At 42.9% G+C, this 22,731-nt stretch overlaps 1 protein-coding gene across 1 annotated transcript in view; it reads left to right on the top strand.

Annotated features, from left to right (window-relative positions):
• Nucleotides 1-13,123: 13,123 nt before the first annotated feature.
• chrna8 (cholinergic receptor, nicotinic, alpha 8) overlaps nt 13,124-22,731 on the top strand; it is a 266,096-nt gene continuing 256,488 nt past the window's right edge. The window contains exons 1-2 of the mRNA XM_041185313.1: nt 13,124-13,130; nt 13,804-13,943. Coding sequence (XP_041041247.1) covers nt 13,124-13,130; nt 13,804-13,943 — 147 coding nt within the window. The remainder of the gene's footprint in view (nt 13,131-13,803; nt 13,944-22,731) is intronic.

Raw genomic sequence — 22,731 nt, 5'->3', positions numbered from 1 at the left:
TTCTCGCGAGCGCTGCGCAAGGTTGCGTGCACCAACCTCTGAGTTTCCCTCAAAATTCTGGTCACCAGAATTAAAGGCAGTTGTGAGGCATGCTGTTCTGAAATCACACCAGTCTGGGCGGTAAATTTGAGGTGGGGGGATGAATCCAGCAAGCAGGGCTTATGATTAGATGCAAGTGTATTAAAATGATGTTCCCGACATCCAGCGACAAGAATTGCGGCCCGCCACTGACGGGCAGTGTGGACGATTGCAAACTGTTTCACAACGACGTGAAACCAATTTCTGGCCTTCTTGCCACATTGCTGCCACCCACCCTGGACTGCCATGATGCCCAATGCCAAAGGGGCCGAAAAACTCAAGCCAGAGATTATGAGGAATTCCTTCACCCAGAGGGTTGTGAATCTTTAGAATTCTCTACCCCAGAGGGTTGTGAATCTTTAGAATTCTGTACCCCAGAGGGTTGTGAATCTTTAGAATTCTCGACCCCGGAGGGTTGTCAATCTTTAGAATTCTCTATCCCAGAGGGTTGTGAATCTTTAGAATTCTCTACCCCGGAGGGTTGTCAATCTTTAGAATTCTCTACCCCGGAGGGTTGTGAATCTTTAGAATTCTGTACCCCGGAGGGTTGTGAATCTTTAGAATTCTCTACCCCGGAGGGCTGTGAATCTTTAGAATTCTCTACCCCGGAGGGCTGTGAATCTTTAGAATTCTCTATCCCAGAGGGTTGTGCATCTTTAGAATTTTTTACCAAAGAGGGTTGTGAATCTTTAGAATTCTCTACCCCAGAGGGCTGTGAATCTTTAGAATTCTCTAACCCGGAGGGCTGTGAATCTTTAGAATTCTCTACCCCGGAGGGTTGTGAATCTTTAGAATTCTCTACCCCGGAGGGTTGGAATATTTAGAATTCTCTACCCCAGAGGGTTGTGAATCTTTAGAATTCTGTACCCCAGAGGGTTGTGAATCTTTAGAATTCTCTACCCCGGAGGGTTGTCAATCTTTAGAATTCTCTATCCCAGAGGGTTGTGAATCTTTAGAATTCTCTACCCCGGAGGGTTGTCAATCTTTAGAATTCTCTACCCCGGAGGGTTGTGAATCTTTAGAATTCTCTACCCCGGAGGGTTGTGAATCTTTAGAATTCTCTACCCCGGAGGGCTGTGAATCTTTAGAATTCTCTACCCCGGAGGGCTGTGAATCTTTAGAATTCTCTATCCCAGAGGGTTGTGCATCTTTAGAATTTTTTACCAAAGAGGGTTGTGAATCTTTAGAATTCTCTACCCCAGAGGGCTGTGAATCTTTAGAATTCTCTAACCCGGAGGGCTGTGAATCTTTAGAATTCTCTACCCCGGAGGGTTGTGAATCTTTAGAATTCTCTACCCCGGAGGGTTGGAATATTTAGAATTCTCTACCCTGGAGGGCTGTGAATCTTTAGAATTCTCTTTCCCGGAGGGCTGTGAATCTTTAGAATTCTCTACCTCGGAGGGCTGTGAATCTTTAGAATTCTCTACCCCGGAGGGTTGTGAACCTTTAGAATTCTCTACCCAGGAGGGTTGTGAACCTTTAGAATTCTCTATCCCAGAGGGTTGTGAATCTTTAGAATTCTCTACTTCAGAGGGCTGTGAATTTTTAGAATTCTCTACCCCAGATGGTTGTGAATCTTTAGAATTCTCTATCCCAGAGGGTTATGCATCTTTAGAATTTTTTACCAAAGAGGGTTGTGAATCTTTAGAATTCTCTACCCCAGAGGGCTGTGAATCTTTAGAATTCTCTAACCCGGAGGGCTGTGAATCTTTAGAATTCTCTACCCCGGAGGGTTGTGAATCTTTAGAATTCTCTACCCCGGAGGGTTGTGAATCTTTAGAATTCTCTACCCCAGAGGGTTGTGCATCTTTAGAATTCTCTACTTCAGAGGGCTGTGAATTTTTAGAATTCTCTACCCCGGAGGGTTGTGAATCTTTAGAATTCTCTACCCCAGAGCATTGTGAATCTTTAGAATTCTCTACCCCAGAGGGTTGTGAATCTTTAGAATTCTCTACTTCAGAGGGCTGTGAACTTTTAGAATTCTGTACCCCAGAGGGTTGTGAATCCTTAGAATTCTCTACCCCAGAGGGTTGTGAATCTTTAGAATTCTCTATCCCAGAGGGTTGTGAATATTTTGAATTCTCTACCGCAGAGGGCTGTGGGTGCAAGTCTCAGACAAATAGATTTTTGGGCACTGGGAGGCATCAGGGGATATGAGGATCACATGGGAAAGTGGAATTGCAATCAAGGATTGGTCTGATCGTAATGAGGGGCAGAGCTGGCTGGAGGGCCTGTACGGCATACTGCTGCTCCTATTTCACGTGTTATTGTGTTTTGTTTTGAGGTAAATGTTTATTGTTCACAAATGGTACAAGTTAACATGATCATTTTCTAATGCTGATAAAACTGGAGCTGTTGCACCATGTGTTTGACTTCAGTTAAGTGTAAAATGGGGGTAAAGAGCACATGGCTCTCTCAGTGTCTGGGCCAAAATGTATCCTTCAGCCAAGACCAGCAAAAACAGATGTACTATTTATTACCAAGGGGTTGACCCAATCATCAACCGTTACTGTGGTGGGAGGCAGGTGGAAACCCATTTCTCTAGGATTTCTGTGGCTGCAACTTCTGCAGCAGGTTCAACGACCAGGAAGTTCCTCCATGGACACTCAACCACGTTCTCTGGTCATTTATCCCACTGTTGTCTGTAGAAGCTTGCTATAAGCGAAACTGCTGCATTAACTGCATTTCAACAGCTAATACACTTCAGAAGCACTTCATCAGCTATGAATTGCTTTGAGAAGTCCCGAGGTTGTGAAAGGTGCTAAAAGTAAATTCATCTATTTGTATTTGATCCACCCTCTATTTTGTACAATGTGAGTCAGCAAAGGTCACCTGCTGTTGGAAATGTTGATTAAGTGAATCATCCTCTGCTTGATTTTCCCACCCTTTCATTATACCTTTAGCAAGAGACCTTTGTACGAGGGACATTTTTCTCATGATGTGGCTCAGACAAGGAAGGAGGGAGAGCCTTTCACTTAACAACTTAATTGCCAAATGTGTGTCTTTTATATTTTGGCCAAAATGCTTTGATCCAACCAGCCTTCAACAGTTTTACCCAGAGATTTTTATAGATAAAGAAATATATAGAGAGGGTGTCTGCTCACAATTACACACACACACTTTAGAGAAGTATCAGACCTTATTCCCAACAGAACCACAGTTGTTGGCAATCTATCTCCATTGAAGGTGAACAAGTTACTAGGCTAGAATTTTCCCATTGGCGTGCGGGGGCGGGTCGCATGTAAAATGATGCATGGTGACGTCGGGATGCTCACCCAATGTTACCGTGCGCCATCACGATATTTCGTTGGGCGGGTGTGCAATGATATCTGATGCGCGCCCGCCATTAATTAACAGGCCACTTAAGCCCTTGAGGCACCAATCGACAGCGATTTTTCAGCACCTGTGTGATCTTTGGGTCAGCGCATGGGCGCAATGGGCAGGCGGGTAGGACGCATTTGTATAAACCACATCCACGGGCGGGATAAGAGTGCTCAGTGGGGTCGTGAGTGTGCTCTATCAAATATTGATGTTTCAGAGTTACTGATACTTGCCTGTGTGATCTGCAATACCTCAAAACACATTCCAGCTGCTTTGTCTGGACTCAAACCTTCAGGTCAACACTCTGCAGTGAGGAATCTTTGTTGGGCCTGCAGGTTTCAGGAAGCCTTCCCTTAGCCTGGTAATGGGAGCTGAACTGTCCACTGGAGGCACCTTCTCTGAGGAAGAAGGGAGGGCCAGAAGGGGGAGGAGGCCAGGAGTGCACATTCAGCCTCCAGGGGAGCCACCTTTGGGAGGTCAGGCACAGGCACAAGGGGTGCAGGGCCAAGAGGTAGTCCAAAGTGGAATGGGCCACAGAAGATGCCACTATCTTGCTGCCAGGCCAAAGTGGTTACTTCAATATGTCTGAAGTGCAGTGCCGAAGGAGGCTCTGTCTCTCAAGGGAGACAGTCAACTATATCTGTCAGATGGCTGGGCCTGAGATCTCCCCTAACTGTGTGGGTGGAGATCCCATGCCAGTGGCTCTGAAGGTCACAGCTGCCTCAACTTCTATGCCTTTGGCTCCTTCCAGGGGTCGGTGGGTGATCTTTGCAGTGTCTCCCAATCAGCTGTCCACACTTGTGTCAAGCAGGTCACAGACGCTCTGTTCAGGTGTGCATTCACCTTCATCCACTTCTGTTGGGTCCAGGCGAGCCAGACCCAGTGAGCCAGAGGATTCATGACCATTGCTGCCCTCCCCCGTGTCCAGGGTGCTATAGACTGTACACATGTGGCCATCAAGGCGCCAGCAGGTGAGCCCGGTGCCTTTGTCAACAGGAAGGGCTTCCACTCCATGAACGTACAGATAGTGTGTGATCACAGGATGCAGATTCTACAAGTCTATCCAAGATAACCAGACAGCTCCCATAATGCCTACATCCTCAGACACTCCCAGGTGCCGAGGCTCTTCAGTGCTCCAGCCCAGCTTAATGGATGGCTGCTGGATGACAAGGGCTATCCCCTCAGAAGGTGGCTCATGACGCCTCTCCGCCATCCAAAAACAGAAGCTGAGCAGCAGTACAATGGAGCCAGGGCACCATAAGGGCTGTGATGGAGAGAGCCATTGATATTCTCAAGATGTGCTTCCATTGCCTGGACCACTCAGGGGGTGCACTCCAGTACCCCCAGATCATGTGGTTGTATACTGTGCTCTCCACAATCTTGCGCTGGAAGGGGGGAACGCTGTGAACGATGAAAACGTTGACGCTGTGTCTGCGGCTGCACACGATGAGTCCAGTGGTGAGTCCAAGGATGAGCACGCACAGGGAAATGCTGAGAGGGTAGAAGCTGACCCGGGCATAATCCAGGGAGGCAGGGACACCCGGGAGGCTTTAATCCAACGAAGCTTCAGCTAGCACACCACAGATGAACCTCCAGGACAAGCCTGGGCTGCAGGCTCCATACTCGATACCTGAGTGCAAAATCTGCCTGGATAGGATCAGTAACTAAGGGCCTAGTTAATAAAGCTGAATGTCCCACAAATCACTCATAACATTATTGTTATTAAACCATCCACCTGCAGAAGAAAATAAGCACCCTCAGCCATGGTGACATCTGAATTTTATAGTACAACCAAAGGAACTTAAGAAAACAAAGTGACAAATGCTTTAAAAATCACACCAACTCGTAAAGACCTCATCACGGGCCAACACAAAAGCACCAGTGTTAAAAATTGCACTAAAAATAGGCAATGCACTGACATAGTCCTTGATTATTCAAGGAAGTTACAGTTGTATAGTAAAGAGTGCACTTATTTGGAACTGATTTATTCAATCAGATGGTGATTACTGATGATTAATGTAGGGGCAAAGAAAGCCCTGTGGTCCTGTTATAGGAGAGGTAACTCTGTTTTCTGCTGCCACAGGTCTATAACAGCCATTTTCCTCTCTTTCCTTCCCTCCCTCCCTCCTCTACTATCTGAGACGTGCTCACAGTACAAGCTGTAATCCTACAATTTACCTTACCAACATTATTTAAATTCACTGGCATTAACAGTGACCAAGTGGCAAAATCCACCAAGTCAGCTTTATTCCAAGTTTCCAACAAAGTAGAAAGCCTCAACAGGGTGTTCATTTAAGTTAAAATAAAAACAAATGGAAACAAACATGAAAAATTTACCTGAATTTTCCAATTGTTAGGAAAACCTCAGAAATCCATATACATCACAAAGAGACTTACCTTCCCCAAAACTGGGGAAAAAACAGCTAATGCATCCTTGAAAACTTTTTTTGATTGCATGTGACATCCCTCTCTAGCTGACAATGATACATCTGTGGAAAAGTATCAAGTCCATGCCTAGACTTTTAGGACAGGCTGAGGCTTTTAAGTAAAAATTTTCAAGCGGGTTCCCAAAGACATAAAGCATGCTTTTATAATTATGTTTAATTATGTTATTCCAAAGTATGCAGTGTTTAAAAATGTATTCCCATGTTTTGAATTTTATTTTTGATCACGTCGTTTGCAGGTTGGAAAGAACAATGGCGGATGAGGAATTGTCAAAATTTTCTTAAAGGTTCATCATAAGATCCTTAATAAATCACTGGTTTGGCATAACTGGAGTATTGTCTCCAATTATGGATATTGCACTTTAAGAAGGATGTGAAGGCTTTAGAGAGGGTATGGAAAGGATTTATTAGAATGGCTCCAGGCATGAGGGCTTTGGCTACATGGATATATTAGAGAAGCTGCATTTGTTCTCCTTAAACTAGAGATGTTTGAGAGGAGATTTGATTGAAGCCTTCACAGTCCTGAGGAGTCTAGACAGAGTAGATAGAAAGAAACTGTATCTATTGCTGGAGGACACAGATTGAAAGTGATAGGCAAAAGAATTGAAGGCGACATGAGGAAAAAACATTTTATTCAGCAAATGGTTATGATCTGAAATGCACTGTTTGAAAGTGGAGGCATATTCAATTGTAGCTTTCAAAAGGGAATTAGGTGAGCACCCCAAGGGGACAAAAAGTTACAGGACTACAGAGAAAGGGCTAGGGAGTGGGCGTAGTACGTAGACAGGGGTTGACATACTGTTGTAGAGAGCCAGTACAGACTCGATGGGCTCAATGGTACCCTTCTGTGCTATAACCATTCTATGATTCTATGAATTATTTTTAGTGATCTCATTGGTTTACTTGTTTTGCCTTCTTCCTAAGACATTCACATGTTGCTGGATTGCTGCTAATCTTCTGGCACTGACCAGCCACGAATGGGTTATTGCTCTCCATTCATTGTCCTTGAGCGTCTTTGCCTTTCCTCCTTCAGCTCACTTGGTCTGGCAGGACTTTCACTGCTGCCTTGGGAAACTCTGTGCCCTCCTAGAAGTGTGCCATCCCGATGAGTGACTGCTGGCCTTCCAATCACACAGGAGGTTTCTGCTCCCTGAGGCAATGGTAGTGATCAAACAGGAGCAAACTATCAACCTTAAAATGAGGTTGTCCTTAGAAACTGTGGTGAAGTCTGTTCCAGCAATAGTCGGCGGCCATGGATTGTGTTCTGCAATATTTCTGTTTGGGATTTTGGCTGAGCAGCAAAAAATCAGCGTAAGGTCTTTTATAAACTTCTAAATATCTGAATTATTAAGATCCAATTTTAACCTAAACTGCCAGTGGAATAAGGACGTTCTGGTTTGGATACCCATTCCAATTTTATGTTCTTTTGAAGTGTGTTAATTAATTATTTTACTTTGTCACCTTCTGTTTCCAAGGATTCCACCCTTCATGGCTATTTACGGTGACTCCCTCTCCTCTGAGCCCAGGTATTCTTCCTCTGTTGACCAGTATTTCATTGACTGGGGACCTATTTCTTACCAGACAACATATTAACATTCCATATTGAATATCTGGAAAGCAATTTCAATTTTTCAGCATTTTAAAATTCTTTGAGCAGCTATGTACTACTTTGTAGATATAACTGCTGACCAGTTGTTTCATTGTGCTCTTCCCTTTTTAAGATTCTATAAAAGTGGCTAGTAGGACATTTTATCAAGAGCAACAATACTCCTTTGATGTAATAGGTACATCTTGTCTCAACACACAATAGTGAAATTGAAAACTTTATTCACTTCACCCCCGTAAAATTGATGTCTGAATCAGATTGTCCTTGAGCCTGAACTGGAAATCACTTTAATCTTATGGAGTGAAAGGGAATATATAGCATTTCAAAGTAGTTGTTCAGAAATGATTATACTTCAGATGATAGCATAGTGTGTATGAAATATAAAGTTATAGGCCATGCTTTCAGCCTTCCAGAACATAAGCTCTGGAAGTCGCTCCTCAACTTCTCTATCTCTCTCCTTTCAACCTACCACTTAAAACCTATCTTTTTGGCCAAGCTTTGGACATCTAATGGCTTCTTCTATGGCTTGGTGTGATATTTTGTTTAATTTCTCTCCTGTAAAGGAGCTTGGGATTCTCCACTCCATTAAAGGCACTATATCAATGCAAGTTGTTATGATGCACTTTGACCACTAGTTTTAGGGGAATTATCAGAAGAGATCTGTTTTATATGAGAGAGGTGAACTTACCTTAATATTCAAGTCCTTTAAATTAGTCAGACCAATCTTTTTTTTTGGGGGGGGCGGTGGTTAGGGGCAGTAGTCAGGTTATTTAAAGTGCATTTTTCATTGGGTATATTAGCTCTTGCTGTGTCACTGTGAAAATAGATCATAATTCATTTTGCTAACTATTAATCATCAATGTCATAAAATGGCAGGCCTCATTAAATGGATATTTTTCAGACAGTAGTGTTGAGCCACAGGAGGCCTCATTTTATTTCCATTTATCAAAATTAAGCACAGAAGGAATGATATTTTGCTGATGATATCAAATCAGAGGGCCAGGTAAGCTGCGAGGGCGAATGCAGGAAACTGCAGCACAATATGGACAGAGTGGGTCAATAGATGGTACACATTGTTCAATCCACAGAAATATGAGGGATTATATTTTGGGAAAAAGAACAGTGAGCAGGAATATGTTCAAATGGCAGGCACCTTGTTAAAAACTAGCAATGCATGTCCCCCTGATCCACTGGGAAAGCAGTCTAGGACCAGGAGTCTATAAGTGTCAGCTGTGGCCTGCCCTAAGAGTTTGAGCATCTGGAGACCCTGGTCCTTGCGTATGTCAGGATAGCTGGTCCTCTGCTTGGATGGTCTCACTTCCTTTCAATTGTAACTCCGTGACCATCCCCTCTGCCCTATGGAGGGGCGTGTGGCTGAACAAAAATCAGCTGCTGCTCCTGCTGGCGTTGTTCCTGCTGATCCTGGAACATGTAACAGTGGAAAACCCATTCCCTCTTGAAGAGGCAAGTGGGGCTGCATTGTCTGTTCCCATGTTGCTCTGGAGGCTGGAAGAAGGAAGCACAACTGAAATGGATGAATTGCTCGATAGGTGAAGTGTCTTCTGAACACCAAACTGTAATGCAGTAATAATACTCTCTGGCAAAAGGAATGCTTTACACAGCATCCTCTCACCAAGCCATGGCTGGAGCTCTTCGGTGTAATTGATCAAAGGCTTCACGGCTTGTCACTTTCACTGATGAACCCCCTCCCTTTATGCTTTCACCTTCTCCAACCTGCTAAGTTAGAGATGCAATGGGGCTGCTCTCCTGTTGGAAAAGAAGAAATCCATGTGCACAATCCCTCTGATGACTTTCTTAATGTCATTGACCCAGGAAGCTGGGCACAAGGGTCATGACAGGGTCAGAACGATGGGCACAATGAAATTAATCCAAAGACTTATGGAGAATGAGTGACTGTGGGATTTGGTAATTACATGCAAGTGCATTCAGTGGCTCAGTGTCAATGAAACAGAGTTGTCGGATTAATTTATAAAACAGTGATGGGGGGGAGGGGGGATGCTACTACAAAACTGCATATAATCTACTGCAGAAAAACAAGCTATTTCTTGTGTGCTTGTGTTCTTGTGAGAGGATGAAGCTATTAGGGAATATTGAGCAGACTAGAGTTCCTTTCTCTGGAAAAGAGAAGACTAAGATGAGGCCTGATAGAGGTCTATGCCAGTCTTTATACTCTGCACATGCTTCCTCCTATTCTACCTTGTCACACCCTTCTTCTGCATCCTGCCCCACCCCCATCCACAATTCCCTTCTCTCTCATATATTTTTTAAACCTCTGCTGAAATGAATCAATGCTATCTGCTTCAAGCACTCCACATAGCAACAAATTGTATATACTCACCACTCTCTGCATAAAGACGTTCTTTCTATATTTTATTCGCTTTGTTAGTGGCTATATGCTTTCCTCCAAGACCTGTTGTCCTGGATTAGCATGTAAGTGGAAATATCTTCTCGACACCCACCCTTTCAAACAATTTTATAAGTGTAAAGACCTCTATCAGGCTTCATCTTAATCCTCTCTTTTCCAGAGAAAGGAACTCTAGTCTGCTCAATATTCCCTAATAGCTTCATCCTCTCACAAGAACACAAGCACACAAGAAATAGGAGCAGGGGATACTCTTATGGCCCATCGAGCCTGCTTCACCATTCAGTACAATCATGGCTGATCTTGGGTTTCAACTCTACTTGCTCGCCTGCTCCCCATATCCCTTGGTTCCCTGAAAGACCAAAAATCTGTCCATCTTAACCTCTCAATTGGGCTTTAACATCCTTATAAATAATTCTACATGTTCCCCGGCGCTTCAACACCCTTTCTGTACTACGGAAACCAGAACTGGTTTCACAATACTCAAAATTGTGGTCCAGCCAAGGTTCTATATACATTTAACATTATCTCCCTGCTTTGGGATTCTATTCATATGGAAATAAATCCCAGTATTTTGTACTCTTTAGGCACTATCAGTTTATGTAGCTATTTCTAATGTTCCGTATCCCTAAATTTCTTTGTCAGCTTCTATCTCATTTAATTTCTTAACTCCAAGGAACAAATGGCTTCTTTATTCCTTCAACCAATATGAACAATGCCTCAGGTCACTATATAGAATTAAACTTGCCAATTATGCACCCACTCTGCAAGTCTGATAATGACTTTGTGTGCACTCTCACTATCCTCTTCATTGTCAGCTATGCCAACCGATTGGGTTTCATCTGTAAACCTCAGGAATGTATCTCCAATCCCTGAGTGCAATTCATTGATCGCTGCGGGATACAAATTGTCAGTCTGAGAGACTTCCCTTAACACATACCCTCTGATTCCTGTGTGGCATCAGTCATCTTTCAATCCATTTTACTATGTGGACCTTGGCTTCACAACTTTAACATTCGATGTGTGTATACCCTATGGAACCTTATCGGAAGCCTCCTGAAATTCCATATATACCACACCCACTGCTTTACTTCTGTCTATTATTTGTATTATTTCTTCAAGGGATTCAGTAAGGTTGCTTAAACATTACCTTTTTTTAGAAATTCATGTTTTTTTTTGTTATATTGTCCATCTCTAAATGCTTTGTTATCTCATTTTTTAACAAAGATCTCAATACCTTTCCCACCACTGACGTTGAGCAGTTTATAATTCCCAGGATTAGTTTGAACTCCCTTTTTGAAGATACAAAATACATTTGTTGTTCATCAGTCCTTTGGAGCTGTTCCTTTATTTGTTTGTTTTTGCATCTATGGTTACTAGTGCCTCTCCTATCTCCTCGTTAGTTTCTTAGAACATCTGAACTTATATTCTACCTGGACCTCGGGTCTTGACCTCCCTAAGTTTGGCTACTTTGTTTACTATTTCCTTTCTTTATACCTTAACAATTGTAATGTTCTTTTTGCCTTTATCTACTGGTATAATTTCAGCTTTGGCAGCCTCTTTGTTGAAATCCGAAGCAAGTATCCCTTCAGTGTGCCTCCCTAACCAAATTGGCCGTGGGGACCACCCTAAGAGCTCCCCACTGTGGCCCCATGCAGTCAATGTACCCATTCAGCAGCCAGGCAATTTAACTGACTGCATGGCAGAAAGCAGAAACAAACTTACAATGATGCCCTGCTGTTAAATTTGATGGGACTTCTGTGGCCGCTGCGTCGTCAGGTTTTCTCTGCACGGCCATGCCCTCTCAAGGACTTCCAGACTCAAGGAAGAATTTCTCTTTGTAGTAAAATGACAGGAGGTCTTGTGGTGCAGTGGTAGTGTCCCTACCTCTGGGCCAGAAACTCTGAGTTCAAGTCCTACTTCGGGGCTTGATGGCCACGGAAGGTGCATTCATCATGTGGCCAAACAGGTTGATCATCAGCCTGTAAATCTTGCCAATACAACTGATGGCCGGTGGTAAGAGCCAGAGAGCTTTCTGGTCAGCCATACTGCAGAAGGCAACAGCAAGCCACTGCAGTACATTGTCAAGCACAATCATGGAAGTTCATTGTTGCCAAAGCCCTCTTATGGCATGGTACCTGGAGGCGGAGGAGGAGTAAGGTTACAAATACACCCATGAAGATTTCCTCTGGTCCATAGTTATAGTGAAATTATAAGCACATTAATTTTGAATACAACTAATGATTTTTTCAGAAATATTGACTGGGAGAAATGAAATCTCCATGAGGCATTTCCAAATATTAGGCAAGTGAAGTTGGATTAGACTAGATAGCATCTAGGACAGCCTGAATACATGGTAAGTTCCACATTCCCATGTCACTTCAAATTAGCAACTAGAGTACACTTTCTCCTTATTGATCCAGTAACAAAGATAATGCTTCAGTCAATGGTGATACATTGTGCCATGTGTTGAAAGATGTTGGGATCTTGCCAGCAGTTCTGAACTTTGTGAAATCCCAATCACAATGTGTTATCAAGGGGAAGGTGTCAAATGGAGTGCAGATTCTTAGCCTGAGGAAGCATAACTCTTCAGTCAGCTACACAATGACAATGACAGATGGTTAATGTTGCTGCAAAGCTGCCAGCCAGCATTGAATAGTAGAGATAAGGGAATAATTGAACATTCTTTAGTGTGCTCTGATAACTTAGGTGTCAAAAAGAGCTTCTGATGAATGGAAATTAATTGAGGTACACACGAATGCATAACCCAGTGAATTATGCCTTGGGATTTAAGCAGAAAGTTGAACTGGCAGACCTTCGTGAAGGGAATAACTATCTAATTTGTTGAAGTTGAATGAATGGCCAGTGTTAGAGAGTTGAACAAGCACTTTATTCCGAAAGTACTTCATCTTTAAATATTATATTGATCGAGTCCTAACGTATGAAACATGAAACAGTGGTGTGTCACTTTGAATACCTCCCATGTTTCAGAATTAAAGCCTTTGTTAGCTTTTTAAAATTTTAACAAAGAATGATAATGTCATTAATTGATGCAGGAGATTTTAAATAGTTTTATATATTAATGCTTAGTAAAATCATAAGGTTCAATAAATAGCTTAAACAATAAATTGCTTGCTTTATTTTCTGTCTAAACATAGTCTGAGATCTTTGATGGTTGGGAATGGAAACATTTCCTTGAGCTTTGTTTCACATCTTTGATCTCTACTGGTAGATGCATCAAGGACATCCTTTATGTCCTTTTTATCTGCATTGGTTATTAAGGCATTGATGATGTGGGGTATATTAGCCCCAATAGTAACCCCTCGCATGATGGGTGGAGAGAGTTTGGGAGGGCTGAAAATTGAAAAAAAGAACATTTGCATCAAAACCCTGTCAAATATAATCATTAATGAAAACTTAGCCTAGCAAATACGAATTCCTGTCAAAGAGAATCTTGCATTGAGATTAATTAACACAAGATTTGTACAATTTAACATAGATGATTTTATTATCCTGTATTGTTATGATCATAAATGTGCAATAAGTAATTTAATTGAATACTGCTGAAAAAGGTACCTGTTGTCGAAGCTTTTCGTCTTACACTCATCAGGATAATTTGCAAGGATACCAAATGTAAAGGGAACAACAATTTATATTTCACGAGAAGAGAGTGCTGATTGGTGGGCAAGTACTACCAAACTGTACTACCAAACAATAATTTATTTGCTGTTTGACATTTTTATATTTTCATATAAAATTATAAATTTTATAATATATTTCCACATTTTAATAACCACTTTCCAATTAGCAAAGATTTTCCCAAGATATATGTACATATTTTCTTATTACAGAAAGAAGTTTCAAAGACATCTTAGGGAAACAACTGTGGATGCACTATGATATTGTTCATTAATATGTGATGTGGTTATGAGTGAATGAAAATTGATAGTTCTTTATTTTTTTGCATGGAGATTCACAGCAGGGTGAATACCAAAGAAAACTCTACAGGGATTTGATGAAAAACTACAATCGTTTGGAGCGCCCTGTACTGAATGAATCGCAGCCGCTAGTTGTTGATCTTGGGGTGACCTTTATACAGATAATTGATGTGGTGAGTCACCGATTAACAATATTTATTATGTTAGTGTTTAAACCTCACTGTCATCACACATCGAATAGGCAACTGCTACTTGTAGCCTCTGTGAATATAAAATCAATAATGATGGAAGTTGTCAGAGAGTCAGCTTAGCTCAAATATCTTTCATTTTTGAATCAGAAGGCATTGGATTCAAGCCCCACTTGAGGGATTAAGCAGGGAATCTAGTTGCTGCTATTGAGCATTGGAATTGATTATCTTTGAATGAGGTGCTAAAGAAGAGCAGAGAACCCTCTTATCCCAGTCAACATTCAGCTAAATGGCTAAAACAGTTTGAAAGTATGATTGTTACAGTTCGGACCCCAACTGTAACATATTTAGGTCAGACATTCGTTCACATTTGAGGAGATTTGATCACACGCAATCAGCCGTATGTATTGGAAGGAAATAGAAGAGAGCTGTCATGCTTGCCTATACTCCAGCAGTGTTGAGCAATATCAATATAGCTTGGGTTCGGATTAGGGTCAGCGAGTCTATATGAGTCATCTGTTCACTGCTTTAACCAACTGAGACATGGGGGGGGGGGGGGCGGTGGGGGGAAGACAAATTATTTCTTTGTGAAAATTCAATACAAACAGCCTAATCTTTGGCATTCTCTGTCACAGAGCCCAGAAAGGTTGAAGTGCATGACATGAAAGTCCATACTTCTGCAGCAGGCTGTGCTCTTCTGAGGTTGGGGGTTAACAAATGTTTTTCAGTCAGAGTAGAGGAGCTTTACTGTGCACCTCACCAGTGTTATACCTGACCTTGATTCTGACATCAGTTATCAAAAGTAGGAACATTCTATTTTCTAACAGTACACATCATTCTCTTAATGAATAAAATCCCTCATGAACACCTGGGGTCCTGTCTTCAGTAAGTGGCAGGAGTCTAACTCTATCAAATAGTATCTGTCAGGGGTCCAATTTGTTTTTTTGTACCTCAGCGATTCTAGCCTATATTTTAATGTTGGAACATTGTTCATTCCTGGATGATCATTGTTCCAGCAAGATATGCGCCGTCAACCTGAACGGCATCAGCTGTAATTAAAACATTTAAATAAAGGCCTCATTTCTGCAACTGGAAAATCAGCTTGAAAAAGAGCAAGAGAGAGGAGGGCCCAGAGATAGACAGTAGCACCCTAACTGCAGCACTTTTTGGCCAGACATTCATTCACATTTGAGGAGATATGATCGTATGCAATGAGCCACACATATTGAGGGGAAATAGGAGAGTGCTGATATCCATGCCTGTGCTGCAGCAGTGTTCAGCAATCTCAATGTAGCTTGGTTTCTTCCAGGGGCAACGAATCTATATGACTCATCTGTTCACTGCTTTAACTAACTGAGTCATGGGGGGGATGACAAATTATTTCTTTGTAAAAATTAAATACAAACAGCCTATTCTTTTGCATTTGCTATCATAGAGCCCAGAAAGGTTGATGCGCGTGATATGAAAGTTGATACTTTTGCAGCAGGCTGTACTCTCCTAAGGTTGAATCTGCACGAGAGTGTTACTTAGGGTGTTTAGAGTGCTTAAGTTGGGGTTTGCCTTGAGTAGCTGACTCATACTTTGCTGCAGGGGAAGCACATAAAGCAGCAGGAGTACTGAGAAGGAGAGAGAGCCCAAAAGGCAGTGGAGAGAGAGAGAGCTGGGAGTTTAAAGATAAAATCTAAAAGTGACGTCACAGGAGTCACATAAGTTGATTGGTTAGGAAGAATAGGCCTTTCCAGACTTGGTACAGAGGAGACAATTAGTGAGTGACAGATGAGTTATTATATTGCACCATACGGTGGTAAACACTTTATGCAAAGGTTAATGCATGTCAGCGCATCTCAACCATGTGGAATGTGCATCCTGTGGGATGTGGGAAGTTGTGCAGGCACAAATGGCCCTCGATGATTACATCTGCAGGAATTGTCACCAACTGTAGAAATTTGAGATCCGGGTTGCGGAACTCGAGTGGTGTTTGGAGTCACTGTGGCACATTCGCAAGGCTGAGGATTATGCGGATAGCACACTCACAGAGATGCTCACACCGCAGCTAAGAAGTACATAGGCAGAGAGGGAATTGGTGACCACCAGAGTCTCTAAGAGAAACAGGCAAGTAGTGTAGGAATTCCCTGAGGCTATTTCGCTCTCTAACCGCTTTTCTATTTTGAATACTGGTGAGCGAGATGGTTCCTCAGAGGACTGTAGAAAAAGCCAGGTTTCTGGCACCACAGATGCCTCAGCCGCATAGGAGGGGACGAGGAGGAATGGAGGTGATAGAGTGGTCAGGCATTCCATAATTAGGAGAGTAGACAGGCATTTCTGCACCTGTAGATGTGACTCCAGGATGGTATGTTGCCTCCCTGGTGCCAGGGTCAAGGATGTCAAAGAGCAGCTACAGGACATTCCTTTGGGGGAGGGTGAAGAGCCAGAGGTCATGAACCACATTGGGACCAATAACATGGATAGAAAAAGGGATGAAGTCCTGAAAACAGATTTTAGGGAGCTAGGAAGGGAATGAAAAAGCAGGATCTCAAGAGTGATAATCTCAGGATTACTCCCAGTGCCATGTGCTAATGAGCATAAGAACAGGAAGATGGAGCAGTTCAACACGTGCCTGGAGAATTAGGGTGGGGGGGAGGGCTTTAGAATTTTGAGGCATTGGGCCTACTTCTGGGGCATGTGGGACCTGTACAAGAAGGATGGGTTACACCTTAACAGGACTGGGACTAATGACCTCCCGGGGAGGTTTGCCAGTGCTGTTGGGAAGGGTTTAAACTAGATTGGCAGGGGGATGGGAACTTGACAGGAAATTCAGAGTAGAGAGGAGAAATATTGGCAGTGGGAAGGAGTGAAGTATCAGCTGATAATGAGGATATATCAGAGAGTATCAGGGTAAATAGAATACTTGTAGATAAAAACAAAAAACTGCGGATGCTGGAAATCCAAAACAAAAACAGAAATACCTGGAAAAACTCAGCAGGTGTGGCAGCATCGGCGGAGAAGAACAAAGTTGACATTTCAAGTCCTCATGACCCTTTAACAGAACTAATTAAAAATAGGAGAGGGGTGAAATATAAGCTGGTTTAAGGTGGGGGGAGAGAAGTGGGGAGTGGTGGTGATTGTAGGGACAAGCAAGCAGTGATAGGAGCAGATAATCAAAAGATGTCACAGACAAAAGAACAAAGAGGTGTTGAAGGTGGTGATATTATCTAAAAGAATGTGCTAATTAAGAATGGATGGCAGGACATGCAAGGTAAAGATAGCTCTAGTGGGGGTGGGGTGAAATAAGACTAAAAGGGCATAAAAGGTATAGATTTAAAAATAATGGAAATAGGTGGGAAAAGAAAAATCTATATAAAAAACAAAAGGGAGGGGGAAGAAATGGAAAGGGGGTGGGGATGGAGGAGGGAGTTCAAGATCTAAAGTTGTTGAACTTAGTATTCAGTCCGAAAGGCTGTAAAGTGCCTAGTCGGAAGATGAGGTGCTGTTCCTCCAGTTTGCATTGAGCTTCACTGGAACAATGCAGCAAGCCAAGGACAGACATGTGGGCAAGAGAGCAGGGTGGAGTGTTAAAATGGCAAGTGACAGGGAGGTCTGGGTCATTCTTACGGACAGACCAAAGGTGTTCTGCAAAGAATACTTGTAGAGTTTGACAGAGTTAGCGTAGGCAATAGTAAGTCATTCGATGGAGTCAGAGTAAGGAGGAAAGTAAAAAATAAAGCCAAAAGCAGGGCTAATGTGCATGTATGTGAATGCATGGGGTGTGGTTGGTGAACTACAGGCACAGGTTGACAAATGGAATTATGATATTATTGTTATAACAGACACCTGGCTCAAAGAAGGGCAGGACTGGACGTTAAATATTTCTGGATACAAGGTGTTTAGGAGAGACAGGAAAGGAAGAAACGGGCAATATTGATTAAAGATGGCATTACAGTACTGGAGAGAGAGGATGTTTCAGAGGGGTCAAGGATGGAATCTCCCTGGCTAGATATAAGGAATGAAAATGGTGCAATAACATTGATTGGTACAGTATATGGACAGCCAACTAGTGGAAGGGATGTGGAGAAACAAATTTTCAAAGAAATTACAGAGAAGTGCAAGAATTATAGAGTCGAGTAATTATAATGTGAGACTTCAATTATCCAAATATAGACTGAGACAGGAATAGTACAAAGGGACAAGAGGGGAGAGAGTTTCTGGAATGTGTTCAAGATAATTTTCTGCTGCAGTATGTTTCTGGTCCAATGAGAGAGCAGGCACTGTTGCAAAAGATAATGCTGAAGCATTTACAACAATCTGCAGATGTGCTGAGCAGATGATCTATCTCAACCTTCTCCAGAGCACCCCAGCATCACAGACACCAGTCTTCAGCCAATTCGATTCACTCCACGTGATATCAAGAAACGGCTGAAGGCACTGGATACTGCAAAGTCTATGGGTCCTTATGATATTCCAGCAATGCTACTGAAGACTTGTGCTCCAGAACTTTCTGCACCCCTAGCCAAGCTGTTGCAGAAGAGCTATGACATTGGCATCTTCCTGGCAATGTGGAAAATTGCCCAGGTTTGTCCTGTACACAAAAAGCAGGACAAATCCAGCCCGCCCAATTACCATCCCATCAATCTACTCTTCATCATCAGTAAAGTAATGGAAGGGGTCATCAACAGTGCTATCAAGCAGCATTTGCTTAGCAATAACCTGCTCACTGATGCTCAGTTTGGGTTCCGCCAGGGTCACTCAACTCCTGACCTCATTACAGCCTTGGTTCAAACATGGGCAAAAGAGCTGAATCCATAAGTGAAGTGAGAGTGACTGCCCTTGATACCAAGGCAGCATTTGATGGATTGTGGCATCAAGGAGCCCTAGCAAAACTGGGGTCAGGGGGAATTGGGGAAAACTCTCCATTGGTTGGAGTCATGCCTAGCACAAAGGAAGATGGTTGTGGTTGTTGGATGTCAATCATCTCAGTTCCAGGATACCACTGCAGGAGTTCATCGGGATAGTGTCCTCAGCCCAACCATCTTCAGCTGTTTCATCAATGACCTTGCTTCCATTAAAAGGTGACAAGAGCAGGTCAGCTGGGAATCCTTCATGAGTAACTCATCTCCTGAATCCCCAAAGCCTGTCCACTATCTACAAGGCACAAGTCAGAAGTGTGATGAAATACTATCCAATTGTCTGGATGAGTGCAGCACCAACAACACTTAAGAAGCTTGACAGCATCCATGGCAAAGCAGCCTGTCTGATTGGCACCCCGTCCACAAACATTCACTCCCTTCACCACCATGGCAGTGGCAGCAGAGAGTAGGAATAAATGGGTCTTTTTCGGAGAGGCAGGAGGTGACTAGTCAATGAGTACAGGAGTACAGGAGAAAGGATGTCTTACTGCAGCTGTACAGGGCTTTGGTGAGACCAAATACACCTGGAGTATTGTGTGCAGTGTTGGTTTCGTAACCTAAGAAAAAATATACTTGCCATAGAGGGAGTGCAGCTTAAGTTCACCAGACTGATTCCTGGGATGGCAGGATAAGGAGACATTGGGCCGACTAGGCCTGTATTCACTGGACTTTTGAAGAATGAGAGGTGATCTCATTGAAACATAAAATTTTGACAAGGATGAACAGACTGGATGCAAGGATGATATTTCCTCTGGCTGGGTGGGTAGGGGGTTGGTGGGGGGGCGGGGGGTGTGGGGCAGGCGATGGGGGTGCTAAAACAAGGTGTCACAGCCTCAGAATACACCATAAACCATTTAGCACCAAGATTAGGAGGAACTTCTTCACTCAGAGAGTGGTGAACCTGTAGAGAATTCTAGAGGGTTTACCACAGAGGGTTGTGGAGGCCATGTCAGTGACAATATTTAAGAAGGAAATAGATAGATTTTTGGAATGCAAGGGAGATAGAGAGGGAGTGGGAATACGGCATTGAGATAGAGGATCAGCCACAATCATATCGAACGGTGGAGTAGGCTCTAAGGGCCAAATGGCCTACTCCTGATCCTATTTTCCATGTTTCATGTTTCTAAGGTGCACTGAGGGAACCCACCAAGCCTCCTTAGACAGCACCTTCCGTAAGAACATAAGAAATAGGAACAGAAGCAGAACATTCAGACCACCGAGCCTGCTCCGCCATTCAATAAGATCATGGATGATCTTCTTGTGTTTCGATTTCTACATTCCCATCTAACCCCGATAACCTTTGATTCCCTTGCCTAACATGAATCTATCTACCTGTGCATTAAAAATATTCAATGACCCCCGTCTCCACCATCTCCTGAGACAGAATTCCAAAGTTGGACAACTCTCTGAGGGAAAAAAATTCTCCTCATCTCTGTCCTAAAAGGGCGACGCATAATTTTAAAACAGTGCTTCCTAGTTCTAGGCTCACACACAAGACGAAACACCCTTTCGATGTCTACCTTATCAAGGTGTTCAGGATCTTGTATACTTCAATCAAATTACCCCTCACTCTTCTGAATTCCAGTAGAAACAAGCCCATCCTGTTCAACCTTTCCTCATAAGACGACCCACCCATTCAGGTATCAATCTAGTAAACATCCTCTGAACTGCCTTCAGTGTATTTACATCCTTCCTAAAATAAGGAGAACAAAACTGCACACGATATTCGAGGTGTGGCATCACCAATGCCCTGTATAACTGAAGCATAACATCTTTACTTATATGTTCAATCCCTCTCGCAATAAAGGATAGCATTCCATTAGCCTTCTTAATTACTTGCTGCACCTGCATATTAACTTTTTGTGACTCGTGGACGAGAACAACTAGATCCTTCTGCACCTCAGAATTATGCAGCCGTTCTCCATTTAAGTAATATTCTGCTTTTTTTTGTTGTTCCTGCCAAAGTGAACAACTTCACATTTTCCCACATTAAACTCCATTTGCCAGATCTTTGCCCACTTACTCACCTATCTATATCCATGTGCAACCTCCTCATTTCCTCTTCACAGCAAATTCCGACCTATCTTTGGGTCATCTGCAAATTTAACTACTGAGCCTTCACTCCCCTCATCTAAGCCATTGAGGTAAAGCATAAAAAGTTGAGGCTCCAGTACAGATCCCTGTGGGACTCCACTCGTCACATCCTGCCAATCAAAAAATGACTCATTTATGTATACTCTCTGCTTTCTGCCAGCCAGCTAACCTTCTATCCACGCTAATATGTTACCCCCTACACAATGTGTTTTCATTTTCTGTAATAAACTTTGATGTGGCAACTTGTCAAATGCCTTCTGGAAATCCAAGTACATTATGTCTACGGTCTCCCGTATATCTACTGTGCATGTTACTCCTTCAAAAAACTCTAATAAATTAATTAAACATGATTTTCCTTTCACAAAACCATGCTGACTATTACAGATTGCCTTGAGCTCTTCTAAGTGCCCAGCTATAACCTCCAAACCAATGACCACTACCATCTGGAAGGACAAGGGCAGCAGACACAAGCCACTCACCATCCTATTGCTATTCCTTCACTGTCGCTAGGTCAAAATCCTGAGCTCCCTCTCTAACAGCACTGTGGGTGTACCTACACCATACAGACTGCAGCAGTTCAGGAAGGCAACTCACCACCACCTTCTCAAGGGCAATTAGAGGCAGGCAATATATGCAGGCCTAGCCAGCGATGCCCACATCCCATGAACAAATTTTTAAAAACCTGGTTCTGGGGAATGAGTTGGCTCAAGTGGATCAAATAACAATGGGAGAGCATTTAGGAGACAGTGACCATCGTATCAAAAGATTTAGGTTGGCCATGGAACAGGGCAAGGAACAGTCCAGAGCAGGGATAATTAATTGGCAGAAATCCAACATCGATGAGATGAGAATGCTGCTTAGTTGTATGAGTTGGAATCAAATGTTGGCAGAAAAGATGATGGCTGAACAATGGGCCACCTTCAAAGAAAAAGTATTGCAGGCAATGTCAGGGTATATGCCCTTGAAGGGGAAAGGTAGGACAAATAAATCCAGAGCACCCTGGATGATGAGAGAGTTGGAGGTGAAAATAAAAAGCAAGAAGTGCACGTACAACAAATGTCAGGTAGAAAATACAATGGAGAATCAGGCTGAATATAGAAGGACCAGAGAAGAAGTGGAAAGACTAATAAGAAAAGCAAGTTATAGAGTCATAGAGTTATACAGCACAGAAACAGGCCTTCTGGCCCATCGTGTCTATGCTGGCCATCAAGCACCTATCCTAATCCCATTTTCTAGCACTTGGCCTTGTATGCTATGGTATTTCAAGTGCTCATTTAAATACTTCTTAAATGTTCTACTAAATGCTCTACCACCCCTCAGGCAGTGTGTTCCAGATCCCAACCACCCTCTGAGTGAAAACATTTTTCCTCAAATCCCCTCTAAACCTCCTGCTCCTTACCTTAAATCTATGGTTATTGACACCTCTAGTAAGGTGAAAAGTTCCATCCTCCCTAGCCTTTTTATGTCCCTCATAATTTTGTGTACCTCTATCAGGTTCCCCCCTCAGCCTTCTCTGCTCCAAACACTCCAGCCAAGGCAACATCCTGGTGATTCTCCTCTGCACCCTCTCCAGTGCAATCACATCCTTTCTATAGTGTGCGACCAAAACTGCATGCAGTACTCCAGCTGTGGCCTAACTAGTGTTTTATACAGCTCCAACACAACCTCCCTGTTCATATATTCTATGCCTTGGCTAATATAGACAAGTGTCCCATATGCCTTCTTAACCATCTTTTCTACCTGTGCTGCTGCCTTCGGGGATCTATAGACATGTA

The sequence above is a fragment of the Carcharodon carcharias genome, chromosome 4 (assembly GCF_017639515.1).
Source record: "Carcharodon carcharias isolate sCarCar2 chromosome 4, sCarCar2.pri, whole genome shotgun sequence".
Taxonomy (NCBI): domain Eukaryota; kingdom Metazoa; phylum Chordata; class Chondrichthyes; order Lamniformes; family Lamnidae; genus Carcharodon; species Carcharodon carcharias.
This window is presented reverse-complemented; position numbering and strand designations above follow the sequence as displayed.